Source organism: Lemur catta, chromosome X (assembly GCF_020740605.2).
Source record: "Lemur catta isolate mLemCat1 chromosome X, mLemCat1.pri, whole genome shotgun sequence".
Classification (NCBI taxonomy): Eukaryota; Metazoa; Chordata; class Mammalia; order Primates; family Lemuridae; genus Lemur; species Lemur catta.
Window position 1 is genome coordinate 34,906,950 of NC_059155.1, and position 19,782 is coordinate 34,926,731.

The window sequence follows — 19,782 nt, forward strand, 5'->3', positions numbered from 1 at the left end:
AGGGGTAATTTGGGGGGAGTGGGTGTAGGTATGTGAAAGGTAGTGAATACTTAATATTTATGTTGCCTCAGCATCCATTTTGACTATAAGCTGGACTTTCTCATACCAGAAGCAGGACTCAGTCACCCTTGACAGTTTCCAGTTCTACATGCCCTCCCACAACAGTTCTTCAATGTGGTTCTTCCAGATAGCTGCCTTATACAACTGCTCCCTGGTGACCACTTCCCTAAGGGACAGATGCATGCAGCCTACTTGATTGGCCTCGCTGACCCTCACACCCCACAGGGACTGTGCAGGTAGGCCACAGTAACCACCTCTCCATCACAGCATGACTGTGACCTCTTGGGACTCATGCCTGCTTGTTTTAAACCCACTAATTCAAACTTTCTGCTCAAAGGAAAAGAAGTCATTTTATCAAAAATACACCTGCACACGAATGTTTAGTGTAGCCCAATTCACAATTGCAAAGATGTGGAATTAACCCAAGTGCCCATCAGTCCATGAGCATATTAAGAAAATGTGATATATGCATATCATGGAGTACTACTCAGCCATAAGAAAGATGAATTAACAACGTTTGCATCAACCTGGATAGAACTGGAAACCCTTATCCTAAGTGAAGTATTTCAAGAATGGAAAGACACACACCACAGGTACTCACTATTAAATTGGAACTAACCAATGACCACACATGTGCATAGAGGGAAGTAAATTTCAATGGAAATCAAACAGGGGGGAGGGGGAAGAGGGGATCAGTGAAAACCTATCCATCGGGTACAATGAACAGTATCTGGGTGACGGGCACACTTATAACTGTGTCTCAGGCATTACAAAAGTGATTTATGGAACCAAAAATATTTGTACTCCCATAATACTTTGAAATAAAAAAATCATCAAATTATAATTCTCAAGATAGTGTTTTGGAAGTGTTATTTAATCACATAAGTGACATTTTATATTTCATTATTTATAAATATTATGTTACAATTTGAATATATACCCCATTTTGCAATAAAGAATTTTGTCAACAGCTAAAAAAAACCTTTCTGCTAAAAACAGATAATCAATAAAGTAAATCCATATCATTAAAATGTGGCTCTGTGAAAAGATGAATACAGGTTTTGAACCTCTAGCTAGGCTAACTGGAAAAAAAGAGAATACACAAATACTAATATCAGAAATGAAATGGGACGATGATCAATGATCCCATGGTCATTAAAAGGAAAATGGGTAAACAACTCTAAGTCCACAAATTTGATAACCTAGATGGAATGAGGCAATTCCTAAAAGATGTAATGTATAGAAACTCATATAAGAAGACATAGACAATCTGAATAAGCTTATATCTATTTACTAAAATGAATCCATAATTAATAACTTTCCAAAACAGAAATCACAAAGTCCCACTGGGTTCAGTGGTAAATTCTACCAAACATTAAAATGAGAAATTGTGCTAATTCTCTAGAATCTCTTCTAAGTAATTCAATTACAGGGAATTCTTCCTAACTCATTCTGTGAGGCTATCATTAACCTAATACCGAAATCAGACAAAGATAATATAAAAAAGGAAAACTATAGACCAATATCTCTCATGAACGTGGATGTAAAAATTCTCCATGTTAGCAAATTAAATCCAATGACGTTATAAAAAGCAATATACAATATGATCAACTGGGATTAATTACATTTGTCAAAACCCATAAAATGTGCAACACAACGAGTAAAACCTATATAAATCGTGGACTTCAGTTAATAAGAATGTATAAATATTGGCTCATCAATGGTAATAAATATTCCACATTAGTGCAAGATGCTAACAATAGGGGTGACTGTGGAGGGGGGCATATGGGAACTGTCTATACTTTCCACTCAATTTTTCTGTAAATCTAAAACTGTTGGAAAAATCATCTATTAACATAAAAAATTAAGTTGGGTGTGTAGACTAAGTGAGCAGTTGTCAAATAACCTAAGACTTTGACTATAATGTAACAAGTCTGTGTGTGTCAGGTGTTTGACAGAGTTATCCAACAATGTGCCCATAATGTCCCCAGTCCCATCACATTCTTAGTAGATGCTGTGGGGCCCCTGCTGCACCCTGTACACCTGTCTAATCACCTCCCCAAAGCTCAGAGCAGTGAGCTCTTCTCTGAGAGTGTTGAATTACATAAAATGTGATTTGCCGAAGAGAAGAACTCATTAAGTTGAATATGGTTGGATTCCCTCCAAACAGAATGCAGCAAAGGCTGCGTCTTCACCATTACACTGGGCAAATTTGGAAAGTAAATGAGAATTGCAAACTCCTCTACAGAATAACAGCAATGAGAAAAATGCTAATCCCTAACACTTGGAAACTGATCAATAATTAAAGTGTGACTTCATAGCCATGAATATGATCCTAGAGCCATTCTGTGAGGGAGCAGAACAAGTATAAGTATCTTTCCTCGGAGACGCAGAAACCAAGACTCATTGGAGTAACCTGACTTGCTCAAGGTCTTGCTGGTCCTTAGGAAAGCAGACAGTCAGTGCTTGGACCTTCTGATTCTTAATGTAGAATGGTTTCCATTTGATCACACCCAATCTTAGCATTTAATGGTAGAAGAAGTGAACACAAAGGCTTCCTAAAATACCCATGTTTGCCAGGGCTGCCTTAACAAAGTACCAAAGAGTGGTTTAAACAACATAAATTTATTCCACAACACTATGCTACCCATAATGCCATAGTTCTGGACTGAATCCACTCTGGTCTGGCTCCCTGAAACTCCTACAATAGGCTGCAAGTCTGTTTTGTCTTCACTTGGCATCTGTCGGACATGTAGAGGCCACGACTTTCTTGCATTGGGATTCTTGGTGTCTGACTCCCGTTTAGCTGTCCCTGCCCTACAATCTGGACTTAACAGAAGTAGAGGCAGGAATATAACGCACTTCTTACTGACTACAGGGAAATAGAGGAGAATTGGAGACTTAAAAGGATAAATGTGAAAGTAGGGGCTCTGAGGAGAGGCAAAGGAGAGGGGACCAGGGTGTATGACATAAAACAGAAATATTTTCAGCTTTATTACCAATTGTTGAGAGCTAATTAGAAACACATAAATATGTGCAATGATTTATACACCGAATATTCAATAAGCATTTTCTGTAAGGCAGGCACTGGGTGTGGGGCAATGAACCAAATGTGATGTCTTCCATCTGGGACCTCACAATGGCCTGAGAAGTCCCAGCAAGTGAATAAGTCGAACTCAGTTCCTTAAGTGTGTCAATCATCTTGTCACCCGTTAATATACTGTCTTGAATTAGGTAGAAAGTTTTATAAAGTTTAATCTGAAAAAATACTAGCCATCACAAATAATTTTAAAATCAGAGAAGGTGAAATTTGTTGTTTTGGATTTTATGCTAGAGGGGCCTGGCAAGTGCTGAGTGTCCAGTGCTTTTAAATATTTTCCAGGATCCTAATGTTAGCCAGGCTCTGGGCCAAGTACTTCGGGTGAATACATTGAAATCACTCACCACAAAAAGAGCCTACAGTAAAATGAAAGCAGGCATGTAAACTAGAAAATACATCTTACAAGAACTGGTATAAGACAGTTGACCACTGAATGCTATTAGAGCAGAGGGAACATATTTTAAGCAAACTTTCAAGAAGGAAAGGACTTTTCAAAAGACACGATGAACTTTCAGCTGAGTTTGAAGGGGGAAAGGAATTTACTAGGTTTTATAAAAGAGAGGAGAGATGGGAAAGGACATTTAGAAGGAAGGATAGTACTTGAACAAGGTACATATTGTCAAGATAGTGTATTAAGCAGATGGATTATGTCCAGAAATTAGATATATATGTGGAATAAGATGATGCTAGAGAAGTAGGCAGAGGCCAGTTTGTGAAAGACCTTGTGTCCTACACTAAGGCATTTGAAATTCATGCTGAAAGCACTGGAGAGCTCCTGAAGAATTTTCAACCAAGAACATTTTCATAACTGCAGCTTGTTCTACTCTAAAAGCAGTGTGCATGATGGACTGACAGGGACAAGAGTGGAGGTAAGAAAGTGAGGAGGCTAAAGGGACACATGCTGTTTGTCCAACATCACAGCCATCAAGGTACCAGCTCTCTCCCATTCTTATATGCTGCTCAGGCCACACATGGGGGGCTCCTGTGTCTTCTTCTAACCTCAGGAGTGGACACATGACCTCAGGCCTGCATAATCAAAATACCTCTTTATCATCTTATCCCCTACCCACTTGGGCCACAGTGATGGATTTGGGGTTGGGCATGCATCTTTTGCTATTTTAAGAAAATAGCTTTTGTTGAACTATCAAGAAAGATTCTTTGGAATGGCTAGCTGAAGGTCTTGTACAGGCTCAGGGCTGCAAGTGGCTGTCTTCCTACTAAGAGAAGCTGCCTGTTGGAGAGAAAGAGTGGGTAAACAGAGTCCCGGTGAAATCATATGAACCTTTGCATCCAGAAAGCCGGGAAAATATTTCACTCTTGTGACTTCCCAGTTACATAACCCAATAAATTCTTTCTCTTCCTCCTACTCTTGCTTTCCTTTTTGTTTTTTCATTGTTTCAGCTAGTTTGAGTTGAGTTTCTTATACTGAAAACTCAAAGTCCTGATTAATACAAGGTCCACTATAGTAATCCAACTGGACAAGTAGACAAAGTTTATTTTCTTTCCTAAATAAATAGCTGAAAGATGATGTTCCAAATGTTTACAGAACATGTACTGTGGCCAATCACTGTGTCAGGCATGTTCACATGTGTGTCTTATTTGATACTAACAGCAGCCCTGAGAGGTAGGAACTATTATCCCGATTTTACAAACCTGAAAACAGGCTTAGAAAGGTCTCTTGGTGGCAAAAATATCTGAAGGCATTTATTCCAAAAAAGTGAACACTGGCCATTTCTGGGCAATTTGGTAACAGAGGAGTTTTGTTTAATATTTAAATTTAATATCAAACATGTCATTTTCACTAAAAATTAAAATTTCATGAAATCCTAAATAAATATATGGAAGCCTTGGCCAAGATCATAAACCAGGATGACATAGGTATAAATCCCAGTCTTCCCAAGTCCCTTGACACCACATTATCTTTCCTTAAGAGATCGTCACTTAGGCCAGTGGGGAATTGAGGGAAACCAGTAGCATCAGAAAGTAGTTTTCATCTGGCCTGGCTCCGACTGGGGCCCTCCCTCTAAGCCAGATGTGCACCAAGGCTAAGAGGCCACAGGGCTCTCCTTGCCATTCTTAGTAAATCAGTTTTGCAGAGTCTTGAGACCTTCTTGCAGAGCATTCAGGTATATAGGGTTGTGACTGAGCAACCACGATGGGACTCCCTTTAGGCCCTGGAGCAGTACGGCACCAGTCTGAAAGCCTGAACTTCACATAATGAAAGGCAAAAGAGTCTGTTCACCATTGTCATGTGCTTTCTAGAAAGAGACAGATACCTGGATGATGGCCAGACTGCCTCCCTCACCATTTCATTCTATATGCCTGTACTGAGAGCATCAGCAGGAGGAGAGGTATCAAGTGCTTGCAAGGTCCCTAGGTCTGTACTGGCATTCAGGCCTTCCTCTGCTGCTGGGAATTCCCTGACAGAAGACATTGCAGCAGTGGGTACTCAGGAGAGAAGCAACTACAATGGAGGCATTTCTCCCAGGGTAAACATTGAATCCTTTCTTCCTGTTCTAGAGCAAATTTCCCTGAGCCCTGGGGCTTGGTTGTTCATGCAGACAGAATGGTAACCATTGAAACTGTCCCTAACTCAGTAATTCTCTTTGAGCTCCCTTTAGAGAACCTAAATACTCTTATTTTCCATCTCTCCTGAGAAAGAACGAAGAATGAGAGTAGGACTCATGGCTATCATATATTTGCCAAGGACCTTATACCTGAAGAACTTAGATGACTGAGGGTGGGGAAGATCTGAGTGATCAGACAAATACAGATAGACAGCTACAGATACCTGGAAGCTATATTTTTATTCTTTTATTTATAACATACTCATTATTATCCAAAAGGAGAACATATAACTCTTGAAATACTTGAAACATAAACGCCATCCTAGAAAGACAATGTGAAACAAGTACACATAACATTAAAATTTAAACACAGAAAAACAAAATAAAATAAAATATTCATTACGTAACAGTCTTCTGCTAGGCACTGAACACAGAATGCTGAATAAGAGAGACAGCTTAGATTCCTTTCTGTAAAGCATGACATGTACCCCTCCCAAATTTTCTGTTGAGGACAGATTTCTATCATTAGGGGCCTTATAATTTTGTATTCTTTCCTCACTTATAAGGCCAAGCTCAATATGGTGACTTTCCTCAAACTTGAGACACTGGACACACTTCCCTTCTCTTGTGGAGTTTCTGGTGTCTAACAAGGCTTGACCGCCTGCTGAACTTGCTGCTGCATATGCTACAAGTATAAGGCTGCTCATCTGCGTGGGTCCTCTGGTGTTTAATAAGGTGGGACTTCTGAACGAAGCTTTTCCCACATTCATTACATTTAAAGGGCTTCTCTCCTGTGTGAATTCTTTCGTGTTTATGTACATTTGAATTATCACTAAAGCTTTTCCCACACCATGAGCATCTATATGGTTTTATTCCTTGGTGTATTATGAAGTGCTTATTACGATGTGAACTACATCTAAATCTCTTATCACACTGCTGACATTTATAGGGTTTCTCTTCAGTGTGAATTCTCTGGTGTCTAACAAGGTGGGACTTCTGAACGAAGCTTTTCCCACATTCATTACATTTAAAGGGCTTCTCTCCTGTGTGAATTCTTTGGTGTGTATGTAGATTTGAATTATCACTAAAGCTTTTCCCACACCATGAGCATCTATATGGTTTTATTCCTTGGTGTATTATGAAGTGCTTATTGCGATCTGAACTACATCTAAATCTCTTATCACACTGCTGACATTTATAGGGTTTCTCTTCAGTGTGAATTCTCTGGTGTCCAATAAGGTGGGACTTCTGAACGAAGCTTTTCCCACATTCATTACATTTAAAGGGCTTCTCTCCTGTGTGAATTCTTTCGTGTGTATGTAGCTTTGAATTATTACTAAAGCTTTTCCCACACCATGAGCATCTATATGGTGTTATTCCTTGGTGTATTATGAAGTGCTTATTACGATTGGAACGACATCTAAATCTCCTATCACACTGCTGACATTTATAGGGTTTCTCTTCAGTGTGAATTCTCTGGTGCTTAATAAGGTCAGAGCTAACTTTGAAGCTTTTACCACATTCCTGACATGTAAAAGGTTTCTCTACTGTGTGGCCTTTCCCATGAATATCTGTAAGTTTTGGAAGCTCTTCTTTACAAGTTGAAAGTTTCTTTCTTTTCTTCCCTGGAAAAGCTAGACGCCATGTCTGAACCCTGTGTGTATCACCATGATTTTCCTTGTTCGTTGTTTTCTGGGAAACTTCCATTCCGGTCTTTTCTGATACTTTGCATCCTGGTATTTGTATTTCTGATTCAGGAACAGATACAGGCCGATCGTTTCCAGTGTGGTTTTTGAGCATTAACCCTGTTAGAATAAACAGAAGAATCAGCCATCTGTTATCTCAGTACAAGAAAACTACACAAATGGAGAGAAAAGTGAATGATGATTGCTTTTAAAAAAATACAGGAACAAGTTATTTCTAGTTCATTTCTCCTTGATCCTCCCCATTAGGCATAACAACAAACCCATTAAATAATGCTTGAGATAACACAAACAAAATTCTAAAAGTGTTAAGAAAAAGACAAACCGGTTTTGGACCCCAGAACTAGAATAATAATGTAGCAGGCTGTCTTACATCCCCATATCCAACAGAAAAAGGCAACCCAGATACCAGGTTTTCCAACCCTCAACCTATCAACAGAAGGCTTCCTGGGTAGGTTTATTCCCTCCCCAGCATAAATGGGAAACCTGACAACATCAAGCAAACCAGACATCACTGGCAAAGGGGATCAGCCTGGAGTCCTGTCAACAGTTAAGTGGCAAGGAGAGGAACTTGCCCTCCCTACTGGGCTAGAGACTCTCCTCAACCCCAGCTGAAAGATACCAAAACGTACAAGCAGAACTGGCAGTAGGGACCCAGCCACATCAAGAGGAATGCATGGGAAACCTCTTTAATACTGTAGATAGGAGACTCTCTCCACTCAATAGGAGACACCAAAGTGGACAGGCAGAACTGGCAAGAGGGGAACAGCCACAACAAGCGGCCTGGACTATGAAGTCTCTTAATCCCCATGGGTCTGAGACTCTCCTTCCCCACTGAGATACACCCTAGCCTAAGAAAATGCCTTCCACACCCTCAGGCAGCAGCAGCAGGGACCCTTGGGAGCCCCAGAAGTACCAGTTAAACCAAGGAGACCAAAATAACACCATACAGGCTCTGAAAATTATCACTGGAAGCATATCCTACAAAACAAGAAAAGAACCTCTATGATAAACTAAAACAGGGTGACTGTCTGCTAAAATAAAATATTATTTAAATAGGACCCAGACTCTCCTAACATCATAGACAAAATGATCAAGCAATGGAAATATGACAAAAATCTAATCAAACTAAAAATCAAAACCAGAAAACCTAAAAACATGTGGAAATGAAACAAAACACTTCTAAATAACCCATGAATCAAACACAAAGTCTCAAGGGATATTTAGAAATAGAGTTGAACTGAGGAAGGAAATCGCAGAGCATGTAAACAGGTGGAAAACCATACCATGCTCGTGGATCGGGACAATCAACATTGTTAAAATGTCTGCACTACCCGAAGTGATCTACAGATTCAATGCAGTCCCTATTAAATTACCAACATCTTTTTTCACAGATACAGAAAAAATAATTTTATGCTTTGCCTGGAACCAGAGAAGTCCCTGTTTAGCAAAAGCAATTTTAGGCAATAAAAACAAAATGAGAGGTATTAATTTGGCAGACTTCAAAATATACTACAAGGCTGTGGTTATTAAAACTGCATGGTATTGGCACAAGTGCAGGGAAACAGACCAGTGGAATAGAACAGGAAATCCAGATATAAAACCATCCTCATATAGCCATCTAATCTTTGACAAAGCAGACAAAAATATACTCTGGGGAAAAGATTCCTTATTCAATAAATGGTGCTGGGAAAACTGGATAGCCACATGTAGAAGACTGAAACAGGACCCACTGCATTCTCCTCTCACAAAATTCAAATCACAGTGGATAACACACTTAAACCTTAGGTGTGAAACTATTAGACTTCTAGAAGAAAATGTAGGAAAGACACTTATAGACATTGGCCTAGGCAAAGAATTTATGAAGAAGACCCCTAAGGCAATCACAGCAACAACAAAAATAAACAAATGGGACCTGATTAAATTAAAAGGCTTCTGCACAGCCAAAGAAACAGTCACGAGAGCAAACAGACAACCTACAGAATGGGAAAAAATTTTCCCATGCTACACATTTGATAAAGGACTGATAACAAGAATCTATTTAGAACTCAGGAAAATCAGTAAGAAAAGATCAAACAACCCTATCAAAAAGTGGCCAAAGGACATGAATAGAAATTTTTCAAAAGAAGATATAAGAATGGCTAACAAACATATGAAAAAATGCTCAACATCTCTAATCATCAGGGAAATGCAAATCAAAAGCACAATGAGATATCACTTAACTCCAGTGAGAATGGCCTTTATCAAAAAGTCCCAAAACAATACATGTTGGCGTGGATGCGGAGAGACAGGAACACTCATACACTGCTAGTGGGACTGAAAACTAGTGCAACCCCTGTGGAAAGCATTATGGAGATACCTTAAACACATTCAAGTAGACCTACCATTCGATCCAGCAATCCCATTATTGGGCATCTACCCAAAAGAACAAAAGTCATTGTATAAAAAAGACACCTGCACCCCAATGTTTATAGCAGCACAATTCACAATTGCAAAGATGTGGACACAATCCCAATGCCCGTCAATACATGAGTGGATTATTAAAATGTGGTATATGTATACCATGGAGTATTACTCAGCTATAAGAAATAACGGTGACATAGAATCTCTTTTGTTCTCCTGGAAGGCGTTGGAACTCATTCTACTAAGTGAAGTATCCCAAGAATGGAAAAATAAGCACCACATGTACACACCAGCAAATTGGTTTCCCTGATCATCACCTAAATGCACATTTGGAAATAACACCAATCGGGTGTCGGACAGAGCTGGGGGCTGGGGGGTGGGGATGTGTGTATACCTACATAATGAGTGTGATGTGCACTGTCTGGGGAATGGACACGCTTGAAGCTCTGACTCAGGGGGGTGGGGTGGCATGGGCAATATACATAACCTAAACTTTTGTACCCCCATAATAAGCTGACATAAAAAAACAGTTGAATGAACATAAAATTACAATATATCAAAACAGATGGAATTCAAGTTGAAGAAGTACTCAGAGGGAAATTTATAGCTCTAAATGTTAACAGTAGTAAAGACGAAAGGCCTCAAATCAATAATCTAAGTTCCTACCTCAAGAAACTAGAAAAAAGGGAAAATAAACCCAAAGCAGCATCCAAAAGGAAATACCTCTGAGGGCAGAAAGCATAATCAATAAAAGTCTTGCTCTTCAAAAAATTAATAAAACTGATAAAACTCTATCAAGATTGACAAAAATACGAAGAAGAAACAGATCGCCAATACCCAGAAGGAAATAGAGCATACCACTACACATTCTACAGCAACTAAAAAGAGAAGAGAATACCATGAGCTTTATGTTCATGAATTTTAAAAGTTAGGGAAACCGGAACAATTCCTTGAAAACCACAAACTACCAGAATTCAACCAACATGAAACAGATAACCCGAACAGCACTATGACCATTAAAGAAACTGAATTCATAATTTTAAAGCTTCCCCAAAAGAAATATCCAGATCCAGATGGTGTCACTGGAGGATTCTAGCAAATATTTCAAGAATTAACAATTGTATGCAATCTCTTCCAAAAATGAGGAGGAAATACTACCCAACTCATTTTATAAGGACAGTGTTACGCTGATACCAAAACCATACAAAGGCAGTACTAAATTTAAAAACAAAAAAACAACAAACAAAAATCTACACACTAACATTTCCCAAGAATTTAAATGTAAAAATTATCAACGAAATGTTGGCTAACTCAGTGCAACAATGTATAAGGAGAATGATATACTATGACCAAGTGGGATTCATTACAGGTATGCAAAGCTGGTTCAACATTTGAAAATCAATCAACATAACCCACCTTATCAACAAACTAAAGATCACATGTTTCCATCAACTGACACTGAAAAAGTAATTGACAAAATCCCACATCCATTGATGATGTAAAAAAAACACTCATAAAGTTAGGATTTATATCAACTTGATAAAGAATATCAACAAAAACCCCCTAATAGGTAATGGTGAAAGACTTAATGTTTTCATGCTAAAATTGGGAACAAGATAAGGATGTCTGCTGTCACCACTCTTATTCAACACAGTGGATCTAATACAATAAGGCAAGACAAAGAAATAAAAGGTATTGTAGATGACATGGATTGCCTATGTAGAAAATCTCGAGGATTCTACAAAAAAACCTCTTAGAACTAATAAGTGAATTCAGCACAGTCACAGGATAAAATAACAAAACTCAAAATCAATGGCATTCCTATCTAAAAACAATGAACATGCAGAAACCAAAATTAAAAATAATACCATTTATAATTGCTCCAATACAAATGAAAAGCTAGGGCATATACTCCCCAAAACATATGCAGTATATGTATGCTGAAAACTACAAAAAGTTACTGGAAGAAATTAAAGAAGACCTAACTTAATAGAGACATACTGTGTTTGTGGATTGGAAGAATCAACATTTAATAGTAAAGGTGTCAATCCTCCTCAAACTGATGTATAGCTTTAATGCAATTTCTGGTAAAATCCCAACAAAGTTTATTGTAGACATAAATAAGCTTACACTAAAATTTACATGGAAAGGCATAGGCCCCAGAACAGCTGAAAGAATATTGACAAAGAATACAGTGGGAAGAATCATTCTACCCGATAGATATTAAGGCTAGCTATACAGCTACAGTAATCAAAACAGTGCAGTATTGGCAGAGGGACAGACACAGCTCAGTGGAACAGAATAGATGTACACAAATGTGCCCAACTGATCTTCGATGAAAAAGCACAAAAACAATTCAATGGAGGAAGGACAGCCTTTTCAACAAATGATGCTGAAGTAATTGGACCTCCATAGGTAAAAAAAACAAAAAACAAAAAACAAAACAAAAAACTAAACCTCACATCTTATATAATAATTAACTCAAAATGAATCAGGGACATAAATGTAAAACATTTTAAATTATAAAAGTTTTAGAAGAAAACAAAGCATAAAATTTTAGAGATAGAGAGGTAAGCTAGTTGGAGTTCTAGACTTGACACCAAAAACACAATCTATAAAAGGACAAAAGGGAAAATCAGTCCTCATCAAAGTTAAAAACTTTTACTTTGGGGAAGCCCTTGGGAAGAGTATAAGGATATACACAGACTGGGAAAAAATCTTTGCAAACCACTTATCCAACAAAGCACTAGAATCTAGAATATATAAAGAATTCTCAAAACTCAACAATATCCCACTAAAATATGGGCAAAAGACATTTCACTGAAGAGGACATAGAGATGGGAAATAAGCACATGAAAAGATATAAAACATCATTAGCCATTAGGGAAATGCAAATCAAAAACACAATGAGATATCACTACACACCTATCAAAATGGCTAAAATTAAAAAAGTACTGACAGTAAACACTGGCAAGGATGTGGAGAAACTCGGTCTCGCACACATTACCAGAAGGCAATGTAAACTGATGCAGCCACTGTGGAAAACAGTATGGTACTTTTTTATAAAATTAAATATGCATGAATAATTACCACATGAACCAGCAATTGCACACTTGAGACATTTATCCCAGAGAAATGAAAATTTATCTCTACACGAAAACCTGTACACAAATGTTCATGGCAGCTTTATTCATAATAGCCAAAAACTGGAGACAGCAAAGATATCCTTCCTTGGGTGAATGGTTAAACAAAAATGGTGACATATCAATATCAAGGGATGCTGCTTAGCAGTAAAGAGGAATGAACTAATGATACATGCAACAATTTCGATGCATTTCCAGGGAATTACTCTGAATGAAAAAAGCTAATCCCAAAAAGTTACGTACTTTATAATCCCATTCACATAACATTTTTCAAATGGCAAAATTTTAAGAATGTAGAACAGCTTAGTGGTTGGCATGGGTTCACCGGGTGTGGCAGGGAAGTGTGCATGGTTTTAAAAGGGCAACAGGAGGGATCCTTGTGCTAATGTAAGTGTCCAGTTTACTTTGGAGTGGTGTTGAATACACAGGTCTGCACGTGGGATAGAATTGTACAGAACTAAAACACACACACACACAAATGAATACAAGTGAAACTGGAGAAATCTGAATAAGATCAGTGGATTGTATCAATATCCCGGTTGTGATATCATACAATACTCTTGCAAAAGTTATCACTGTGGGAAACTGGGTAAAGTGTACATGGGTTCTCTTTGTTATTACATTTTAAATCTACATGTGAATCTAAAAGTATCTCAATAAAAACTTCAACTGAAAAAATATAGCAGAATCTTAAAATGTTAAGCCCCTGTAAAGGTTTCTACAAGGAATGTTTCTCCTCTTCCCATGTCTACACTTACCTGTAGGAGACTCTCTAAGACTATCCCTGAACTCTTGGGGACCTTGGATCTATGGTTCTTCCCCTTGCTCTAAATAGATCACTTTAAGTTCAGGATGCAATAGTAATGCTCTGAGAAGAAAACCTTGTGGTCATGGACTGTCATCTTAATTCCAGACTACCGTCAGGTAGAGTGAATAACACTTTTATACTTTTTTTTACTCCAAATGTTTAAATGGGCAGAATCTTGGATGCAATATCTTCTTTATACTCTACTGTGGATGTGGGTAGATATGCAATGAGGAAGCTAAGAAGTAAATGTTAGGCAGACAGAGGAAAGCAACATAGGGAACGGGAATCCCGTTATACTGAAGCAGACTTGGTTAGACATGATAGTGGCTTAGACAAGGATGATGAAAGTGGAAGAGCTTGAGACAGGGCTGGATTCAGGATATAGTTTGCAGATAGAGCTAAGAGAACCTGCCAATGGATCAGCTGCGGAGTATAAGAGAAAGACTGGAGTCAAGGATGAGTGACAGGTTTTTGGCCTCGGCAACTGGGTAAATGGTGGTTCCCTTTACCGAGATGGAAAAGATATGACAAGAGAAGGTTTGCAGGGTGGAGGTGAGGGTACGATAGATCAAGAATTCTATTTAGAATATAGAAGTGAGACACGTGTATTAATAAAAAGCTCCCCTGGTGAACCAGGTAAGCCTTTTCTTTCCCCCCCACCATCGAGCTGAGAACCAACCAGCTATTAGAACACTGGGACTCTCTCACAGGGTCCATTTTCCATCAACTGAGGACATAACATGTTACTCAACTTCTACACAGAAGGAAGGAATATTTACCTACGGCGATGGCATTCTCATAGATATCCTGCAGAACATCCATGTAGAGAGTCTTCTGAGAAGTATCCAATAATTGCCATTCTTCCTCAGAAAAATATATAGCCACATCTTCAAATGTCAACAAACTCTAGAGAACAGAATGGGCTGTAGTTTAGTACTTGCCACTATGGAAGTTGTCCTACCACCCATCTCTGAATTACACAGTAGGTCAGGGGCAGAAGAAGTGAACACAAGATTTAGGGGAAAAAAGCGAGATGGCAGAAAGGAAGAAGCAAAGAGGATCAGTAAACAGCCTAGGAGGTGCCCAGTTCCCACAGTGCCAAGCCTATTTGGCTAGAAGACAGTTGGGGGCTAACATGCCTCAAAGCACCTGCTGGACACTATGGGTCCTAGTCAGCAGGGACAAGCAGACACAAGGCCATGTTCAGGTTGCCTGAAAAAGCTGGAGAGTACAGCTCACCTGGGACTTAGGCAAGACGAGCTCAGATGCCATCTTCTGGTCATTAGTGCTTTTCTGCTCAGAAGGGACTAAAATCTGTTGAGCATGCGCAGCTGTAAGTGGAAAAAAGCCAGAGAAAATTTCTCTTTCCTGTTTCCGAACATCCTGAGCTGATTTCTAAAATACATCAGGATGCCTTCAATAAAGACAGGTCACCTTGACAAGTGTGCGTGTGGTGCCCAGAAGTGGCCTTTTCATTGCAAATAAGAACCAAATATCCACCACTCATAGAACTGGTTCCCCAGTTAGTTCACTATTTCTCCAGATTTCGTGAGGGAAATCAGTAAAAGGAAATACATTAATCTTTCCTCTCATAAAATTAATTGTTTATTGAGCTGGGCAAAAAAGGTCTGAAAGTGAAGGACTTAGGTCCCCAGCGTACAGCAGGAAATGTGGAAGACTTTTGTCTTTTATTACTTTTTTCCTGTTGTACAATTGTCTTCACATTCTGCTATTGACAGCTCATGTCTGATCCCAATTTCTCCTGCAACTTGTGAGAGTGAGGTGGCCCCACCTGCCCCTGCTCCATCTTCTTCTCTTCTTTCAAATTTCAGAGGAGCAGAGTTCACAGTGTGAGTATCAGGGTTCTGTGGTTTGGATATTTCTGTCCCCCAGGCCAACCCCGACCTTCACCCACCTTTGAACTACGGTGATCCCACCTGGGAGACATCCCAGCTGCTAGCATGGCTGCACACCTGGAAATTTCCCATGACATTCTAGCCGAAACAATTACTATCACAGCTCCCAGGTGAAAAGAATTATGATGAAGCTCCTCACCTCTTTCATATACAGGATGGGTTTCTTTGTGAGTATTCCTGCCCAGCTGTTCTTGTAGTACCTGGCATGTATTCCAACATTCATTCTGGAACATGCCCATCGGTTGGGGCTCTTCTGGCTTCCGCTTGAAGCCTGGGGCCACTGCTGTTCCTCCCACGAGCACTGCTTCCTTTCCCAGCTCATGGGCTGTGACCTAGAAATAATCCCCATCCTCATTAGCACAGAACTTACTTTTGGTTTTGGGGTGGTAGTGGAGGGAGGAACAAGAGTAGGGCCCAGATTTGGGGAGTACGTGACATTAATGAAAGTAATAAAAAGACTGAAGAGGTACTGTGCCACTATGCTCCCATAAAGAACTATACTCAAAATCTGGGAAAATTAGGATAAAATGGAAAAGGCTATGACTAATGCCACCGCCCCTCCAACCCAGCAGTCCCCATCCCTGTGCACAGAGACCCAGCTCTACTATTAGCAGGGTTGGGCAGCCTGCCTGTTCCCCTTCACTGGCTTTTATTGGCTTGGGTCCTTGCCTTAGTGGATTTCTATCTTCTAGTTTTCTCTAAAAGATAAGAAACTGAATTAAAAAACTCATTCTTGTCAGCCAGAATTTCCAATCCTCCCATAGCCAGGGAAAGATTTCATGGGGAAAGAGAACAGAATGGAGGAAAAGATGGGGGAAGAGTAGGGCTCCAACCTCCCTCCACATAATTTGGTTGTAATAAGGCACCAAAAACATGTCCTGCCTCGGATTCTTTAAGGTGGGCTCCTGAGAAAAGGAAGTGTGCTGCCATCTCCCAGAGGCATACCTTGGTTCCCCACTCTCCAGCAGGGCCAAGGACAGGCCACAAAGGGAGGGCACTGGAGGCTCTTTTCTCCCGGCCCAGAGATACGTGTTCCCACTACAGAGGACACTACCCGTCAGCATCCTGATTCCCTCCACTTCTCTGTTGGCATTTGTCTTTTTTCCATATCTTTGTTGCCCTTTTTTTCCTTTTTACTTTTTCTCCTTTACTGCAGTCTCCCTAGAGTTGTTTGATTTATATTTCTGTTTCTCTCCTTTGGTCTCTATACACATTGTCCATTTTTGGGACCTTTTCTCCTTTCCCAACTCTTTCTGGCCTTTTATTTCTGTTTCTGAGAACTTAAGTCTTGCTTCTTTAGCCACGCCAGACTAGGCCCACCACCTTCAATTCACACTGGCTCTAAATTGGGAAAAAATACATTTCTTTTCTCTAACGCCAGGAAAGACTCTGCCAGGAACTCTGAAACCCTTGGCCTGACTATTACTGCCTGTCTGTGATTTTGGATCCCACGTAGTTGTCCTAAAGGAACAACAGAAGAGTGACTTAATCTGTCTTATTCCCTGATAACCTCCCACCCCAATATATCCACCACTATCCTATTTCATTGCATATGTAAGGAATCCTTTTTCTTACCTCATTCTTTGCTCCATCAGGTTTTCTCTGCAAGCATTCTACCAGGAACACAGCCTGTTTGACATTCTGGGGATGATGCTTCTGCACCCAGTTCTGGATCTCCCTGGGCAGCAGGGCCAGGAACCGGTCTAGCACCAGCAGGTCGAAGATACGCTCTTTGGAGTTAATCTCTGGCCTCAGCCACTGACAGCATAATTTCTGAAGCTGGCTGACAGCCTCGAGCGGTCCAGGTGCTTCATGATAACTGAAGCTCCAGAAGAGCCTGCGAGCGCTCTCAGGATCAAGACCGTCTCTTTGTATGCCGTATTTCTTACTTTGACTAGAGCTCTCTTTCACAGACCCCTTACTCTCCCACATAGACCCCATGTGGAGGTCTGCCTTCAGCTGTCTACTCAGCATTTTCTCCACTGTCCCATACCACCTGACACAGCTGAGACCCCGTCAAACAGATCTTCTTCCCAAGGGCACTGAGGGAGAGCAGGAAAAAAAGTACATGTCAAGAAGAAAGCCTTGTGACATACATTTACTTGCTCTTTATTATCACAGAAAAATTAACGGGAAAGTTCCTGTTCTGCCTCCCCTATAAAATCAACTGCTAAGTATTAGGACACTCACAATGATAGATTATTCAGGAGGTATTAATATGTTTCTCTCCTTTTCTGTGCCTTTGAAACAAGGCACAGCTCAGAGAAGGTAAATGCCAATCAATGTCTTTCTCTCTCTCTCTCTCTCTCTCTCTGTTCAGTTAATAGTAGAGGGAGGGTTGGTGGGTGAGAAAACTAGCACCCATTGGTCAAATGGAGCTTTGAGATTATTTAATACTTAATCTGTGTGTTTCCTGTCCCAGCTTCACAAACAGGGCGTATTTGAGTGTCTCTAAGTTTTAAAAGGTCATCTCAGTTTTTTTTCTTAAGTCAGCAGAAGAATAACTTCTGTGCCCCTTCTCATGAAGATTGAAGCCTTTAGTTCATGGAACATTCGACACTCCCCTTTCCATTGTATTAACACCAGTAGGAGAACTGAGACAATGAGATCAGAGTAGAAGTAATTAGGGAAAAAGGAACCTTATTCCTCTCAGAAAATGTCCCTCCACTAAGCAGGCAGACTGTCAGCATTGGTGGGGGGAGGGAATGCACTTCTTTGAGAGACTCATAAAGGGCACCGTACACATCTGTACTCGTGCATTCAACTTCTTGTTCAGTTTAACTTGGAAAACTTACAGCTGGCCTTTGCTTACAGCTACCCGAATGTCAGGTCACACACACACACACCAAAGAGAGAGAGACGGTGATGATTAAGGTTGTTCACAGACAAGAAAGGTCTCAGTAATTGTAAGCCTTCTCCTGACTTTGCGTTTCCCCTGGATGTGACTTAACATCTCCTCGAGGCTGACAACAGCCTTGAGAGCCTGATTGTCCGAGGCGATCCAGCAGAAACAGCAAGAAAGTCATTGTGAGGATGGCACGGGGTGGCTTCTTGTTGCCCACCCAGACTCAGGAGGTACAAGGACATTTCTTATGTTTTTAGTCAGCAGAAGCCACTGTTTGTAATCCTCAGAGAACCCTGTCTCCTGTGCAATGACCATAAGCCAGCAACAATCTAGAAGTTTCGTCAGGTGCCGCGGTAGACATTACCACAGGCAGGGACGCCCGTAAGGACGCCGAACGCGGCAGCCGCCGAGTGCGCTCCGCAGGCATCCCTGGGGTATATCTGCGTACAGGGCAGAAAGGGGTTGCCTCCGAGCATCAGAAGCGCCTGTAGGACCCACCCCTGGGCCCCGCTGAGCACCCGTCCCCCCAGCTCTGTGGCGGACCTGCCGCCTGGCACAGACGCCGCGGCGTTCTGGAAAATGCTGCGCCCGCCCCCCACCCCCACTCACCCCACCGAGCAGCCCCGAAAGACCGCAGCCGGCAGGAGCAGCCAGTACCTCTCAAGGGCCCCTCGACAAGTTCCAAAGGGAAATCATCTCGTCAGACACCTCCAGTCAGCTCTGGCTTCTGTGGACGCCACTCACCTCTTCCTCGGCTCCACGATGAGGTCGCCACGCCTCGCCGCTGCTGCGCGGGGCGGCCCTCTCCGCTGCTGCGCCACCGGGGGACGCTCTGTCAGAAGAGCGCGAAAGGCCTGGCGGGTGGAACTCCGAAGTTCTGGAAGCTTTGGAAGGGGACTCGGAAGATGGGTTCCCCAGGGGCTGCTCCGCCTCCCTGAGACCTGACCCCGATCCCGATCCGTTATTGGACGGTCGCCTTCTGTGGGCGGAGCCTCAACCGGAAGAGACAGAACGCGTTCCCCGTGGCTTCGTGACAGCCACGCCCAGCCATCTCCCTCCCTCTACCTGTGAAGTCTCAGCCTAGCCTAGTTAGGAACTGTCTCGCGGGTGCTTTCCATTCTGGTGGAACCGGCCTCCTGCTCCAGTTCGGTCCTGGATGCAAGAAATAGTTATGCCACTGAGTCCCCGGGCCCACTGGAAGCCAAGAGGAGCCGTGCAATTGGCCGGGCCCCTGGCA

At 41.2% G+C, this 19,782-nt stretch overlaps 1 protein-coding gene across 1 annotated transcript; it reads right to left on the reverse strand.

The window, feature by feature from the left end:
• Positions 1-6,318: 6,318 nt before the first annotated feature.
• Positions 6,319-17,641, reverse strand: LOC123628201 (zinc finger protein 75D-like). Its single transcript, XM_045537842.1, has 6 exons — positions 17,276-17,641; positions 15,840-16,032; positions 15,024-15,115; positions 14,564-14,690; positions 7,211-7,532; positions 6,319-6,706 (listed from the first exon to the last, which is right to left on the reverse strand). Exons 1-6 carry the CDS (start codon positions 17,639-17,641, stop codon positions 6,319-6,321), a joined length of 1,488 nt encoding a protein of 495 aa, XP_045393798.1.
• Between the last annotated feature and the right edge of the window lie 2,141 nt (positions 17,642-19,782).

Coding starts and splice junctions, on each gene's coding strand:
- LOC123628201 (XM_045537842.1), bottom strand. CDS start 17,641: ATGGGGTCTATGTGGGAGAGTAAGGGGTCTGTGAAAGAGAGCTCTAGT. Junction 16,033..17,275: donor CTGATGGAGCAAAGAATGAG/GTAAGAAAAAGG, acceptor GATTATTTCTAG/GTCACAGCCCATGAGCTGGG. Junction 7,533..14,563: donor TGAGAATGCCATCGCCGTAG/GTAAATATTCCT, acceptor TTATTCTAACAG/GGTTAATGCTCAAAAACCAC.